The sequence below is a fragment of the Balaenoptera ricei genome, chromosome 4 (genome assembly GCF_028023285.1).
Source record: "Balaenoptera ricei isolate mBalRic1 chromosome 4, mBalRic1.hap2, whole genome shotgun sequence".
Taxonomy (NCBI): domain Eukaryota; kingdom Metazoa; phylum Chordata; class Mammalia; order Artiodactyla; family Balaenopteridae; genus Balaenoptera; species Balaenoptera ricei.
In genome coordinates this window covers 7,391,631-7,408,709 of record NC_082642.1, presented here as the reverse complement: position 1 = coordinate 7,408,709, position 17,079 = coordinate 7,391,631, and the positions used below count along the sequence as shown (strand labels likewise).

Genomic DNA, 17,079 nt, shown 5'->3' with positions numbered 1-17,079 from the left:
CCTGCATGTGTCGGTGTCTATGACCAAATTTGTCTCCCCTTATAAAGATACCAGTCATTGGATGAAGGCCCACCCTAATCCAGCATGACCTGATCTTAACATGATTACATCTGCAAAGAAACTCTTTCCAAATACGAACACATTCACAGGTACTGGGGGTTAGGACTTAAACATATCTCTTTTTTGGGGAGAGGGGAGATGCAATTCAACCCATAATAACAACAGGCCTACTGCCCACATGTAACCCTCAGACCTCTAGCTTGTGATCTCTGCCTGAAGACAGGGCACAGAACTGCTTCATTTTGATAGTGAATGGCGTTTGGTAAAGGTCTGGATGGGGGCTGATCACACATGCAGCCCCAGTTAGGGAGTGCCCTTCAGAGGAATATCTATGCATCAAGATGCCCCCTCACTCAGGAAATGGTGCCAACCCTTTCCCTGCGTGGCTATGGTAATGGTCAGCTTGGGTCCGCTTGACACGACTCTTGTGCAAAGCTCACCTGCACCATGCAGTCTGATTCTGCTTCCTTTCATTACTTATTCCAGCTCAACTCTTAGTCTTTTTTTTAATTTTATTTTTTAAATTAATTTTTATTAATTAAAAATTAAGCATAGTTGATTTACAATGTTGCGTTAGTTTCTGCTTTACAGCAAAGTGAATCAGTTGTACATATACATATATCCCCTCTTTTTAAGATTCTTTTCCCATATAGGTCATTACAGAGTACTGAGTTCCCTGTGCTGTACAGCAGGTCCCCGTTATCAACTCTTAGTCCTTGAGGGGGAAAACCTATGTATAGCTCTAGCTCTAATCATCTTATTCTCAACTCTGGCTACACTTAAGAAGCCCTTGCAGATGTGATAGACTTTCTTATTGAATCAGACTCTCCCAGGTCTGAGTTGAAGAGATGGAAGACAGAGAGGGAAGGGTTTGCCTCTGTTTGCTGGCAGAGTCATTTCTTACATGGTTCCTCTCCATGTAGCCCCATTAAACATCTCCCTCTACCACAAAGAGTCCCTAAGCAGGCTTCTAGCTTAACATTTCATGTCAGGTATTTAAAATCTATCATATAGCTTTCATTAGTTTCCTATTGCTGCTGTAACAAATTACCACACATTTAGTAGCTTAAATAATACAGATTTATTATCTTACAGTTCTAGAGGTTAGAAGACTGAAATGGGTCTTACTGGCCTAAAATCAAGATGTTAGCAGCCCTGTGTTCTTTCTGGAGGCTCCAAGGGAGAATCTGTTTCCTTGCCCTTTCCAGCTTCTAGCAGCCCTGCCCACATTCCTTGGTTCATGGCCCGCACATTCCTTGGTTCATGGCCCCCACCTTCGACCTTCGAAGCCAGCAACAGTGGGTGGTACTCTTTTCACATCACATCAGTCTTCCCCTCTCTTATGCCTTCCTCATCCACATTTAAAGTCCCTTGAGATTACACTGGGCCCACCCGGATAATCCAGGATAATGTCCCTATTTTAGAGTCATCCGATTAACAAGCTTAATTCCTCTTTACCATGTAATGAAACATTCACAGGTTCTAGGGGGTAGGGTACGGACATCTTTCAGGGGACCATTCTTCTGCCTACCACATAGACCCAAGAGAGGGTGGGGGAGGAAAGTCTGGGGTAACTAGTTTAAGCAAGATCACATGGCTAGTGTGTGGCTGGGAACTCAGGCCCAAGTTTTCTGTCCCTATGACCTTTGAAAGGAATGGGGTTGTGAGTTTCATGAATCAAATTTTCCCTTTCCATACAAGCCACCTTTCTATGGCTTCATGGTTACTCTGCAAATTGTCCTCTGCTACATTGTAAGGTTCTGATTCTTTAGAAAATCAACTTACATTTCTTTATCCACAGAGGAAACTTAAAAAAGCACCTTCCGTTTTCCACCATCCCTATCCCCTACTTTGTGTCCTTCCCACACAGGAGGTGGGGAAGATTCATTGCAGGGGAGGGCATTGTGTGGAAGGTGCTGATAGAAGACGTGAAAGGGGGCCGCCTTTTTCAGACTGGCAGTCATTTTTTTGAGCCAATGTGAATGGCCATTTTGGCAATTTAGACTACCATTTTTGTGTTTTATCCCTTAGATGAGGCAAGGCTGCTCTAACATTTTCTCTTCCCATAAAAGCGATCTTATTGTATATGCCCTCTATAGTATTATTCTCTGGGTTTGATTAGCCAAGGAGAAAGGCATTTGTGAGTGGGCCTGTGTGTGATCTGGCCTCTTTCTAGATTGTGGGGAGGGAGAGACGGGTTTCTCTTTCCCTCATTCTGCCCTCTCTTAGTCCTCAAAATGACCTGCTTTTCTTAACAAGCATCATTAGAAATACACTTTATAAAAGGAAGAAGATTCCTGTAAGATCAATTCAACATAAAGGAATTATCTCAACACTTAAACACTTACACACTGTAAATGATCATAGATGAATTTCTCAGTGGCTTCTTTCTCTAAAAGTTCAAACAGCTGGAGCTATAAATCAGAAATAGAAGATAAAAATGAAACAGAGGATGAAAGTTATATCTAGAAGATGTCAACTCACTGTTAGTACCTCAAGGGAGTTCTTTGTTTCCTTGCAAAATCACATTGCTAGAAACTGACATGTTATCTTACACAGGCCATGTAAAACATACATGGTAGGATTGGGTGGCCACTGGCCTCACTTTTACATTCCTCAGTTTTAAACCAATATGGTATCTGGAGCAGGAAAACTGTAAACAGATTTTTTTCCCTAATAGGTAGAATTTAGCCAAGTTTAAAAGAGTGGCTATGGAAATGGAGTTTATGATAATTTCAGGCATGGGATATTCTTTAAAAAAATTTTTTTTGTTGAAGTATAGTTGATATACAATATTATATAAGTTACAGGTGTACAATATAGTGATTCACAATTGTTAAAGGTAATACTTCATTTATAGTTATTATAAAATATTGGCTATATTCCCTGTGTTGTACAACATACCTTGTAGCTTACTTTATATATAATAGTGTGCACCTCTTAATCCCCTACCCCTATGTTGCCCCTCCCCTTTCCCTCTCCCCACTGATAACTACTACTTTATTCTCTATGTCTGTGAATCTGCTTCTTTTCTGTTGGGTATGGAATATTCTTGATCATGGTGAATTCTGGAAGGAGAAATTCACAGCAGGCACCTCTATTTTGGCTGCTTGGATTACGTATGCCCTTGACCCTTGCCTCTTTGGCAGGTACCTTTGGCCACATCAGATGCTTACATCTTGGAGGTCCACCCAGGGGCATCAGTTCCACCTCCATTTCCATGGTGAGTCTAATACTCACCCAGGCTTCCTCATCCTCTATCTGGCAGGACGGACAGGAGTGCACTCACCCGTTCAGTGACACCGTCCCCAGAGTAGTCAGGAGTCGGGGCGACGTAAGCGTCCTCCATGACAAGGCAGATGGTGGCTTTCCGAGCTGCTCCTGCGGCCCACAGGGCACCCGCGAGCGCTGCAGCCAGCGCGTGGTCCTGCTCCCGCTTGCTTGTCGCGCGCAGACTTCAACACAGGAGGAGGGTAGGGACACATTGCAATGAATGCCACCTAGCTGAGGGCCTGGGCCTCCACTTTCATGAACCCTTCTGAGTACAGGATGGGTCAGTTTGGTTCCTTCATCAACCTTCACCGTGAGAACATTGTGGAGGGCCTCATCCTCTCTGCCCACCCCGAACGGGCATCCTCACCCCAGAGCATTAATCCTCTGGGCTCTCCACTGATCCCACCCGGTGCATTACTGCCCCTGCTGAATCCCAACACTGTCTTCTCTCCTGAGCTCCAGCCGGGCTCCACCCAAACTCTCTAACCCGATAACACAGGCCCTTCCCAAGTGCAACCCCAAACAATCCTTCCAGTTTTATCTCCCAGGTTTCCATTTTGCAAACCCTCTGCCCCAGATGGACTAGCTCCCTGGACATATTTTCTGCATTCTGCCCCCATGCTTTTTCTCATGTACTTGTCTGCCTTTAATATGCAAGTTCTGTCTGTTCTTCCTGCCTGATCACACCCTACGAATCATCTGAGGCCGACTTCCCCCTTACTAACTTGTAGTTTACACTCATCTGGCCCTCACTGGGCCCAGAATTGTTCTAAGCACCTAACACATATTACCTCATTTAATCCTTATGACAACCTGCGAGGTGGATGCTATCAATATTATTAGTCCCATTTTAGAGATGAGGAAAGGAAGACAGGGAGGTTGAGTACTCTGCCCCTGGTCATTCACCTTTAAAGCAGTAGAGCAGTGATTTGAATGCAGGCAGTGTGCCTCCTGACTTAACCATTAGATTGTTCTTAACCATTAGATTCCATCAAATAATCCCAGTGGGTGAGACTTCCCCGGAAATGGGAGCCAATCTTTACATCACAGACCTTTCCTATGCTCATTTTCTAAATGTTTAACATTGACAACTGTTGTCCTGATGAAGAAACACATGATAGAGGTTAATGAATGAACTCCGCCATGATTTATAGCAGTGGTCCCCAACCTTTTTGGCACCAGGGACTGGTTTCGTGGAAGACAATTTTTCCACAAGCGGGTAGGGGGAGGTGGTTTTGAGATGATTCAAGCACATTACATTCATTGTGCACTTTATTTCTATTATTATTACATTGTAATATATAATGAAGTAATTATACAGCTCACCATAATGCTGACGGGAGGTGGAGCTCAGACAGTAATGCCAGCGATGGGGAGCGGCTGTAAATAGAGATGAAGCTTCCCTCACTTGCCCGCCGCTCGCCTCCTGCTGTGCGACCTGGTTCCTAACAGGCTACAGACCGCTACCAGTCTGTGGCCCGGCGGTTGGGGACTCCTGATTTATAGAATCCATCTAGCTCTATGGTGATACCGAAATGAGTAGCAGAAGCCTCACACTCCAAGACCCTTGTCCAAGGTAGAATGAGAGTAAAACAAAGTGCTGTGAGACTACGGAGGAAGGAGGGAGAACTTGTGATCGGGAAGGTTCAGGAAGGCTTCATGGAGCAGGTCGATAATAGCAATTACGCATTACCATTTATGTAATACCTGCCACATGCCAGGTACTGTGCTAAATGCTTTCTATTCATGTAGCAAATGTTGTATGTGTTCCATCTACATTCCTTGGGATCGCTTTTACTCAGTTGGTGGACATGTCCCCCCCACCCTTGCTTTGGGTACTGCTGCTAGTGGCTCCTACTTTTCAACTTTCTCTGAAGAATTGGAGCCACCTTCCCTGGAAGTGACTGGGAGTTGTGCCACGTTCCCATAGGAGGGTCCATAGCGGATGCCTGATGAGGGTGGGAGGTGAAAAGGCCCCGCCCCCTTATCTGAAGATGGAGCAGTTGCCCCCCAGAGCTCCCATGGATCAGGCAGAGGCTAGACATCCCTGGAAGCCACATGCCTCCCCTGCTTCTCCTCCTTCCCTAGCCTGCTTCCCTGCTCTCTTAGGGGTTTCTCCTGCGGGCATTCATTCCCTTAATAAATCACCTGCATGAAGAATTCCCATCTCTGGCTCTGCTTCTAAGGAAGCTGGCAATTCACGTTCTTAGAATAGATTAGACATTCAGTTCCTGTTTTGGGTGATAAGTTACCCTGCCTGAGGGAAGGTAGATGCCTTTTAATTATTTCTGTTTCCTCTAATATCAACCATAGAGTCTTACACATGATAGGGGTTTATTAGCATCTAAGAACAAAATAATTGGAACTGATTTTTTAAATAGGCAACTACCAAACACTGTACTTTGTCAGCGTGATTAAATAGGAGGATGAATCCTTCATTTATTAGGTTTGTCATCACCCCTTTTGTTCTCTCTCTGGAACTGTTAGGTTGGGACTTCCTATCAAATGTTGTCAAGTAAGCCTATCTGGAGACCTGGTGCTTCATTTTCTCTGTCAGGGTGCTCTGCAGTGGAGCATAAAAGCTGTCAGTGTTACCCCTGCAACTGAACATTGAAAGGGACTCTGGAAGAGCTCTGCCTAGTCATGAAATTCAGTCTCTCTGGGAGAGCCAGAGCCATTTCTGTCTTAGGAGGCAAGTCCTCTTATGAGGCAAGTCCCCTTCCTGAGGCAACCTGGGGGATTTTCCCTGCTGGTTATTTAGCCTATAAAGGTTCTCGGGAAATGGGTAATTCTTTTCAAATACTTCTCATAGGCCTCTTACCTGAGAAAGTTACAGTCTTTTCCCTTCCTTGTAAACAACAAATATTTAATGATGGATCCTTGTACAGCCATCTGAATGCTTCGGGCACCTCCCTGAGAAGCGGAGGGTGAATAGTGAGGAGCAGGGCTTTACAGTGGTGGTGGAACCCTCAGGGCCAACGTTATAAAAGAGAAGCCTTGGAAATGGATGTCATTATTTATTCTTCTCGGCAGCTTTTTCCCTTCTGGCACACAGCATCCCCTAGGCTTAGGGAAGGGCCACTGTTCTCTACGTGTGCCATCCCTCCCCATGGGCTGTGGCCGGGTGCCACGGCTGGGCTAGAATCTGCGATGAGTAGCTTCTCTGTGGAGCTCCATAGACTGGCACCACGGTATGCCTGGCCCCTCCGCCCCACCTTCACTGGGCTCGTGCCTCATGTCCAACTGTTAGGTTTGCAGGAGGTACGGAACTAGTCGGCTAGCTCTTGAAATCCTGCCTGGCTAGGGATCCATGATTTGAATTATTGAGGTTTTAAACAAGCCAGAAAGAAACTCCTAGATCTCTTCCTGCCTCTAAATTCTTAGGAATGCTTAGGACCTGGAGAAAAGAGCCAGGAAAATGAAAATTTGGAAGAGGGTAGGGAGGAGTTTGAGACTTTGTGACATCCTAGATAGCGTGTCATAATTTTCAATAGTCTGTTATCATTTAAGGTTAAATTTTAAGTTGTCGATATGTTTCTGCAATATGATGATAATGAAAACATGCTTCGTATGGAGGAGGATGGAAGGAAACACAGACAGGGAGCATGGGATTAGGACTTTAAAAAATTATCACCTGCTATTACCTTTCCCACTTCCAAAGCGAAAGCCAGGTCAGAAAAAGGATCATGAAACCGGAAATAGGCCTCTGTCCAGTCAGAGCTGAAGACCTGGAGTGTATTTCCAAAGAGGCTCTGGCGCAGTTTCTGAAAAGAGGGGAAATAAATGGTTCAAACAAAGAGAATCCTTCCTAGACACAAGCCCTCAGCAAACAGACTTAAGCAAGGTGGTGAAATCGTGGAGGAGGGCCGGTCCCCTTCCTAGAGTCAGGTTCACACATTACTCTATTCCCTGATTGTAATTGTGCAGCTCTGTGCAAAAGGTTTGCATAGGGTTCACTTAGGACATTTTATCCTGAAGGCTGAGAGTGTCAACTCCACACCTTGTTTTCCCCATCCGAGTTCTGTCTCTGTGTCTGTCTCAGCTTCCATTGCCAGCCATCTTCCCTGTACCCCCTTAAGATCCGTGACGGGCGACTGCTCTCTCCTTATGCCTCTCATTCCTCTAACCATGACTCTGTAACTCCTGTCTCTCCCACATTTGGGTCTTTCTCTCTTGCTCCAGAAAAAAGGAATAGGCAGGACTCTGATTCCAGTCTGAGTTCAATAGTGGTGTAAATTGGTATTAAACAAGCAGTCTCTGTTTTTTGGCCCTAGAATCTTTAAGTTTTTTTCTGGATACTCTGCAGCATGTTAAGGTTGGAGACGGTCTTTTAGAAAATCCCAGAAAACTGGGTACAAGCCTTTGTAAACCAAACCCATGGCAAAAAGGGAATCCCTTTATAATCAGAGGCATATTAATCATTCGGCTTGTGCTAGGTCCTGTGTGGGGTATGGATATGGAGAGAGAACTTCCGACTGAAGTACTCAGGAAGGCTTCGTGGAAGAGGTGGCATTTAAACTAGGCTGGCAGATGGCATCTAGCATTTATTGAGTATTTTCTACGCACCAGGCACTGGGCTAAGTGCTTTGCATTCATTATGTTAATTTAATTCCTGGAGAAAGGTACTGTTATCATCTTCCTTTTACAGGAAAGTATTTGCCTAAGGTCACCCAGCAAGTCAGGCAGAGCTGGTATTCGCACCCATTCTAACACCACTGATCCGCCTCCCCAACTTTAATCCTGTATGTGCCATCCTTATAACTGCTGTCATTTTTGTATGCCAATGATTATTGAATTAATAGTTCTCATTAGCTTGGGCCATTCTTTTATAACTTAGAAAACATTTATTTAAAGCATTTCTTCCTTCCTTTCTTTCTTTCTTCCTTTCTTGGTGGGGAGGTTGGCAGTTTCTCTATTTCAAATCAGTTCACCGTCATTAAGAGCTTACAAAGGGTCAGATATATGCATTATCTCATTTAATACCCATTTCACAAGGAAACATTTATTTAAATAAATAAAGCATTTATTTAAAAGGACACTTTATACCACATCCTTAAATGAGAATCAAAATCACTTGCCATAATAAAAAAGAATAGAAATAAAACGATGTTATTGGATTATGCTAGAAACCGTTGCCTGTGAAAGCTCTGACTGAGCCCTGCTCTCTTTGTAATTAAAAAGGGAGATAAGAGGCGTTATAGAGGTGAGAATGTGTGCTGTCCTTTACCCGGTCTTCTCCCTGGCCTGCCAGAGTGGAGAAGGGGCTGACTTTCCCACGAGGTAACTCAGTGCTATTCAGTGTCACTTACTGCCATATCCCCAAAGCACCCCATGCTCCAGCACAGGCACATGTCCCACACGCTGTAACAGACCACACAGTGGTCTGTCGCCTGTAAAGGCGGGGAGGCTGGGTAGAGAGAGAGATCTGCAAACGCACACGCATGGTACCAGGGTGTCCAGCAACAGTGAGTAGTTCACGGGGTCTAGAACACTGTGTGTTCTGCGGCCACAGGGCAGGAAGTCAGTGGAAGCTCAGAATGGAAAGTACCTTAGGTCTGACCCTGGAGGGCTTTGAATATCACACTCAGGCATTTGGAGCCAGCTGAAGAGTGTGGACAAAAGGAACATGGAGCCCACCTGGTCCAGAGCCAGGGTACCTCTTCCCAGCTGTGCATAGCACGGGCTCTAATGGTTTCCAAGAAGGACAGATGCAGGAGAAGCATGCATCTGGAACGGTCTTCCCCATCTCAAACCAGGGTCTGGTTCCATGGCTGGAGTTCATTTCCTGGCCACCTCTGCACCCACCCTCAAAAGGAAAGATTGCCTCTACAGAGAAATAGAGACAGGTGCATTTCAGAATAAGCAAGAGGCTAGAATTGCACCTGAAGGAAAATTATCTGTCCGGTGTCCATCAAGGAGAGGGGGCAGAAAGCACAAAGGCTGCTCTTGGGAGACGCAGACTCGGTGTGCACCGTAACCAAAGAGGGCCACCACCCCAGGACATCCTCAGCAGAGCATTGAATATGGACAGAAAGTGTCTCCCTGACATCAAGACTGCACAGAAGAAAACGGCTCGCTCCTGACTCCAGGGTTGAGAAGCCCCAGCTCTGCTCCTCGCCGACCACATGAACGGGCACAGATTGTCAAACCTCTCTAAGACTTTCTTTGCTTATCCTGAAATGGGGATAACCCCTGCTCTGTCCCCATCACTGACGTTGAAAGCTATCCCTGCAAGAGGAGAAGTATGGAAAGGATTGTGGGAACCGTAAGTGCTGTTATTACCTTTGTGAAAACACAGCCTGTCTACACTGGAACCTCTTACGCTGCATGGAAGAAAGTCCCAGAACCAGATGGAAAAAGACCAGAGACTGGCGGGAGTGAGGGAGGAGAAGCCATGGATAATGCGACAGACTAAGACAACTGTGGCTAAGAAAGCTTAGAATTCAAATTCAAGTAAAAAAATTCAGTAAGCCAAATCAAACTCCCGTTTCTGTTGCCAGCTGCCCCCTCCAACGTAGGGAGCGCCGCTGTCCAGATTCACCTCGGCCTAGAACAGGGGGACTGCAAGCTTCTCAGGGAGCCCCCAGTGTCCAGGGTGGCGACAAAGATGACTCACCTTACTTATGTAACACTGACTTTCTTTTCTTTTCTTTTTTGAAAAAATTTTTATTGGAGTATAGTTGATTTAGAATGTTGTGTTAGTTTCTGCTGTACAGCAAAAGTGAATCCGTTATACATATACATATACCCACTCTTTTTAAGATTCTTTTCCCATATAGGGCATTACAGAGTACTGAGTAGAGTTCCCTGCACTGTTCACTAGGTCCTTATTAGTTATCTATTTTATATATAGTAGTGTGTGTATGTCAATCCCAATCTCCCAATTTATCCCTCCTCCCAACACTGACTATCATATCCATATAATTTATAACAAGATTAACCTGACACATAGTCAATGATACATGTATGTTGTTGTGCTGCCTGGTAACTAGACACAAATGGTAAATGGTCCTAATAAATGACTCTAATGATTGTTATTATTTAACACAATCAAGCACGGTTTTTCTCTCTTCACTTTGTTAGTTTTCCAGGAAAACCTCTCTTCCCTGATTGCTGTGATGACGATAATGATGGTGATCATTCTCTCTCTCTCTCTCTCTCTGTCTCACACACACACACACACACACACACACACACACACACACACACAGGTCCTGGATCGTTCTTTCCAACAGATTTCATTTCCTTACCCTGACTGCCTGGTCCACTGTCCCTGGTCTTAGAGGGACCTCTTGTGACCACCTGTGCCCATCCAGTCCTCTCCCACACGCCCCCTGCCCACAACTTGAAGTAGAATAATTCTCTTTGAAGCTCCTTCCCTCAATCTTTTCCTGCTTTAGAAATTACTGGACCATCATGGAATCAGAGAGTTTAGAATTACTGCGTCCTAAGAAGACATTTCTAAACTAGCCCATCAAATAGAGTGGTAGTCTCTTGACCTGGCTGGGTTCACCATCGATTTCTCAGCATCTGGTGCAGTACCTGGTACAGAGTAGGCTTGCAAGAAGTAGTTGTTGAATTTTTAAAAATCTGATTCGGCTCTCTTGTTTTACAGTTAAAGGACTTGGGGCCCAGAGCAGTGAAGTGGTATGCCCAAGGTCACATGTATAGTAAATGGTAGTGCCAGGAATCAAATGCAAGCCTTTCAACTGGTACCAGTCAGGGTCCCAGCAGGAAACAGATGGCAATCAAGTCAGGATAATTAACTTGAGGAAACTTTAATTCAGGGACCATTTACAAAGATGTGGGCTGCATGTGGGGCAACAACAGTGGCTAATGCAGGGTCCCAGGGTTAGCAAGAGTGAGAAGTTTTTACGTCCCCAACACCTGGAGGGGTGGAAGGGAGAAGAGAGTCCTGGGAGAGGACTGCCTTCTGAGGAGAGGGATTCAGCCAGGTTTGCACACCTGACTTCATTCCCTTCCGTCCCTCCAGGCTCCCTCCAGGGATCCCATTGGTCAAACTCAACAGGAAGTCAGAGGAGGGAGCCCTATTGATGGAGTGAGTACAGCTCAGTCTCCAGCGCAGAAAGCAGGGCGGACAGGGGTAGAGTATGCTTCTGAAGGGGCACACAAATGACACCCACTGCCCTGTACAGAGATGCCTCTCTTGGGGATCTCCCAGAGGCAATGAATGAATGAATGAATTAAACATCTACTGAGAACCATCTATCAGCCAGTCCTATGTTGGGGTTACCAGGCTGTGCTTCCTGCTCCCCTAAAGCCAGCCCATTGCCTGTTACCCTCGATTAGAGCTTCATTCTTCTGGTTCTCGCCCAGAATATTTTGATCTCCCAGTATTACAGTTTTAATATGATCCTGCTGGGTGATATTGCAAATACACTAGGGGTTTGTTTATTGGCTGCTGATAAAAGAGGCTATAGGAATGTGTTCCAGGCTGGGTCCTGCAGAAGGGCCTGACTGTGGAGGAGGATGAGAAACTCCTGCTGGTGGGAAGCACAGGGGGGAAGGGGGTGTTGCTGTGGAAGAGCCCAGAGGAGGACCCTCACCTTCTCCAATGATCCCACCTGGGCCAGCAGCCTTGCCCGCCATTCATGACACCACACACACTATAAGACGTGAGGCTGGGGGAAGGAAGAACCCTGTGGTATTGGAAATAGGGCAACAAAAGGCGAGAAACAGGAGAGCTGGGGAAAGCAAAGGGGCATTGGCTGCTTTGCCCACTCCCTACTTTCTCAGCAGATTCCCAGCAAAACGTGTGTGCCAATGTCATGAAATGCTATGAATCGCAATTCCAAATGGAGGGGGGAAATGAGAACAGCAGAATGACAACGAAAAGCACTCTCATGTGAGTGCTAGGATCCAATCGCTCTAATAATTTGCCAGGCGGCTGCATGGCCAAAATGTCAATTAGAATTGGTCAAGCTTCCAAACTGCCTCCCTGGACACGAGTATTCAGAATCCCAAGGCTCATCATCTTGAAATCCCAGTGTGTGTTTAATTAATGCTACTGTCATTTAAAGGACACATTATCATCTGGTCCTCATAATGGGAATATGTCCAAATTTGTTTTTTTGTTTTTTTTGAAGAAAAATCAATTCTCTTTGCTTCTGGGACTTCCTGAACACTCCATCAGGTCTGATTCTTTCATCTCCCAGCCTTTTCCAAAGGGAGAGAATTACCTTGGAAAAGTCACCGAGGAGGTCTCCAATTGCATCACGTCTGTGTTTGCAGACAAGTGGGAGAATTCAGACCCAGACTCTCCTGCCTCCACAATATAGAGAGGAACTAGAAGACTTTGGAAACACCTGTGAATGCCTTTTTTTCCTGTTTTTAAAATGCATGACGGTGTTTTTAGAAATAGATTGTCCATTCTATGTGGGAATGGACATGGGAATGTGGGAAAACTGTCCCTAGAAGCCCTGATTTTCACTATGATTGAAAGGGCCATGAACCATTCACATGGTTCAAAATCCAGAGGGTACAAAAAGCTATGCTGAGAAGACTCCCCCCGACCCAGGGCTCTTGCGCCTCTCCCTCCCCCTACTGTTACATCTTAGGGAGTCTTCTGGAATTTCTGTGTGCATATACAGGCAAATACGGTATCAGTGTAGAATCACAGTTTTCTCTATTTTCCGTACAAAAGGTAGCCTATTTCCTGATACGTGTAAATTTTAAAATGACATTCTCCATAGAAATTCATTAGTAGCCAATAATACTTTTTTATTAAAGTGTTCATTAAAAACCTTTTACAGTAAAATATGGATACACTCGGCCCTCTGTATCTGCGGGTATGGGGGCGCAGATGGTATTAGGCCATTTTATATAAGGGACTTGAGCATCGGAGGATTTTGGTTTCCTCTGGGGGCTCCTGAAACCAATCTCCCGAGGATTTTGAGGGGCGCTGTAGTTGCTCTAACTACTGTTTCTACAGCACAGTGTAGGCGGAATAACCACTGAGGCTGGAGATGCTAATAGGATTACACATTACCTGTCTTCATTACTCAAAAGGAGAGTGATGAAGACACAAGTTAAGGCACCGTCCAGGGACTTTGAGGCCAGTGAGCAAAGTGCAGCATCTCAAGAGAGCCCTGCCGGCCTGTCTTCCTGTGACATCCGGCATTGGAGCACAAGAGGGAAGGTGGATTGAGGCAGAAAGATCTGTGAAGATAAGAACGAGCACGTGGGCCTCCCTGCACGTTTGTGCCGCAGCTACGGCAGTGGAGAGGGTTGCTCTGTGAAGCCTGTAAGGATGTGCATGATGAAAAAGAACACGGGGGCTGTAGTCCTTGTGTCTGATGTTCCGTCTGGGGAGCCTCAGGAACAGCTACACGGAGGGTTGGAAATATGCAGTCAGGGCCAGCCTGACCTCTGGGCTCGAAAAGCAGGTCTCTGGGCCTGGAAACGTGCCCCCATCTCTCTCCCTCCTGCCCACACAGGACAGGAGTCCTGTCTCCCACATCTACCTCGTCTTCCACCTTTGCAGTCCTCCCCGTCTGCCCTGTCCTACCTTATATGGTAAATTATTTGAATTTAACTCCCTCATGGCTTCACACTTGACTGTCACACTGAGGGAGTAAATAAAGAGAGACTGAAAGTTTGGGAGGAAAAGCCTGTAACATCACAGGTGTCCTTGAAAAATACCATAAATAAGTCATTTTAATTATATTCGCCTTTTACCAGTAACCACTGTCTGTAGTCTTATCTTCCATAATACTCTCACATGACAGCAGATAAGATTCCCCAGCCTTGTTGTTTGGGGAAGATTACGTTTCACTTCATGTTTAATTGACAAGCTATACTTACCGTGGCCACTGCTAGGGAGATAGGAAAGCCGCCCGATTTTGAAGAGATGGTAGAGGGTTTGGGAATAGAACAAAGGCTACTTGATGGCCACTGTCCGTGTCCTTTTGGCTGAGGTATTCCCGTTCCATCTTCAGTTTCACCGGCAGATATATGGTTGCCTTCACGATTCTGTGTAAAATGCCACCACCAAAAAACAAAGCAAACAGAGCTGGTGATGACCTTTTTTCCCCTCTTTTCTCTCTTTCTCTCTGAAATATCAGTGTTCAGAAAATGTTGTCTCCCTTTTAAAGATGTCTGAAAATTTTCATAAATAGCAATAAAAGAGGCAGAAAAATCCCAGTGTCTGTGTCAAAAGGGTTTCTCCTAAGTTTTATGTGACTCGGAGAGGTTAAGTGTAACTATGGAAACATAATTAACGCTATCAAGACCTTGACTTGAAATTATGTTTATAGAAGAATGTAAATATCACTGTCTCTTGTTTTGAGAAGGCAACATTTTATAAACAATGAGTGAATCTTCCAGTCTATATGAAGTATTTGTCATTTTGTTGTTAACTGACCAATAAACAAAGTCAGGTTACCTCCTTTTAATTCTCTCAGATTCCTGTTGCTTAGCAAGTGAATATAATAATTTTCTTCCTTAAAAAAATCCACCCCCTACCTTTAAGAAAAAAATCTATTTTTACTTTTCTTAACTGATTCTTACAGCATTTAAATATGTTAGCAATGATTCTTCTTCCAATTTACTTCTATCCTAATTTCATGAAACAAATTTGCCCAGTTGGTAGCTGAAACATGAAGGAAACTGCCTTCCTAGTTTTTCTGGATTCCTAGAGGCTAAGATGCTTTCTTATCTCAGAAACACAGCATCCAAGTCGAAGACTACTGGTGGGATAAGATGCATTTCATAAATCACATGGAAAATCTTTACATTTTTGGCAGGGGGTTTCCCCCACCTCGTGTAAAGCATAACTTGACATTTATTTTTTTTTTCCTTGCAAAGATTGTTTTATCTTTTGACTATTCTATTCCCCCAAATGATAGCTAGCTCCATTTAATACTTTCAGGACTAAAATAGAAGTATTATCTCCCCAATTCTAATAGACTGGGTAAGAGAGTTTCAGCACAAATAACAAGGCTTTTGATCACAGGTTACTTGGAGCAAGGTGATTTAGTGTTAATAGTTAAAATATTAATAATTCAGTTGCTTGATTGTATCATATATTAGTGCCAAGAAAATCACCTTAATATTTTATGCTGTGTTTGTTCAGTGATTGAATTAATAACTGAAACACAAAGTCCATTACCTTCTAACCTTTTCAGGTGACGTGAGAGAAAAACATCTTTCATCTTATACTGTATAACAGATTTTAAAATACATTTTAACACCTGAATTCAGTCATCTTTTCCTTATTTGAAGATGGTAAGGAAAACAGTTTTTCAGAAGCTGAATCAAGACAGTAACTATTTTCAGAACGACTTTTCTTCAGGATCACTGAAGCACTTGGGTGTCAGAATCTAGTGTTATTTCACAAGTGTAGGAACTCTAGATTCTCATATTATTTTTTCTAAAATAATAACCTCATGGTGCTTTTAATGATGAAGAGGAGCTCAGCTCGGTGCTCTGTGGTGACCTAGATGGGTGGGATGGGGTGGAGGGCGGGAGGGAGGTCCAAGAGGGAGGGGACATATGTATACATATAGCTGATTCACTTCATTGTACAGCAGAAACTAACACAACATTGTAAAGCAACTATACCCCAATTAGAAAGAAAAAGTAGGAAGAGATTTTTATGAAAAAAGAAAGCGCAAGAAAAGATCTTCAACAAGGTTTCTAGTTTTGTGTTTTCACACATTAAATGCTGGGTGCCTGAGTGACATTATGCGCACAGAATAAATGCAGATTATGCTGTTAATGTGATTGTTTTGAAGAAGCAGCTAGAGGAAAACACACTAGCTTTGAGGAAAATAATTACCTGAGAAGTTGTATTATTGGTTCCCAACCTATAAATGAAAGAGAGAAAACATCAAGAAAATTACTCACTATGTTGAACCCTCACACCCTCAAACCTCTTCAACTTCAACCTTGCTAGGGATGGCTCTTTCTGCAAACAGTTATACCTGAAACATTTAAAATGTAAATCTGTAACGGACACTTCTCACGTGGCAAGCATAAAAGCTGATTACTTAAACACCTAAAATCCCTCTGGTTCTAGAGAAATGAGAAAATGAGAACATCTTACCGGTGATAACTAAAGATTTCCCTCCACTTGTCCAGAAATGAAATCTTCCTAGTTATCTCCTCTAAATCCAGCTCTTGGGAGCTCTGTTCCCGGTCCGAGGGCTCCATACCTGTTTAGATAATGTAAGGAATTAGAAGAAGGAAGTTGTTCAGGTGGGAGAGAGAGGGCTGGCAGTGAAGTGAGATGGCTGGCATAGATGCCCAAGTGAAGTGTGTGCAACCCCTACTTTTTGACCATCAAGGAGATCACGCCACCCAGTTGCAGCAGCTTTGGGCGTTTTGTAAGCCCCTGCTATCAGATCATGATTCAACTTTCATTAGAGGTAGAATACTTTTGTGTTTTTCTTCACTGTATGGGCGCCATGAATGTTTAATCCAAGACACAGATTTATAAACAAAGGGACTGCAATTACTTACCTGTATCAAAGCAACTGGGATAATTTAATCGATGAGAGATACCATGCTGGGGGAATGTGATAGCTCCTTATTCTGTGGTGCCTCCTTGGAAATACGTAGTCAAAGAGGATAAAAGCCATCATGCTGATACTGAAAAATGATAGCAACTACTATTAGGTAATACGTAGGCCGAGGAAGAATCTGGCCAAAGGATATTTGATATAGATTTTAGTCCACAGAAATATTACACAATTTGAAGAGGGACTGGTTTGATTTGTTTTGGGG

At 44.1% G+C, this 17,079-nt stretch overlaps 1 protein-coding gene across 1 annotated transcript in view; it reads right to left on the bottom strand.

The window, feature by feature from the left end:
• MINDY4B (MINDY family member 4B) overlaps nucleotides 1-16,506 on the bottom strand; it is a 39,130-nt gene extending 22,624 nt beyond the window's left edge. Inside the window, 7 exon segments of the mRNA XM_059921806.1 lie at nucleotides 2,409-2,474; nucleotides 3,350-3,515; nucleotides 6,155-6,246; nucleotides 6,978-7,097; nucleotides 14,158-14,325; nucleotides 16,133-16,160; nucleotides 16,400-16,506. Of these exon segments, the coding sequence (XP_059777789.1) occupies nucleotides 2,409-2,474; nucleotides 3,350-3,515; nucleotides 6,155-6,246; nucleotides 6,978-7,097; nucleotides 14,158-14,325; nucleotides 16,133-16,160; nucleotides 16,400-16,506 (747 nt within the window).
• Nucleotides 16,507-17,079: the final 573 nt, after the last annotated feature.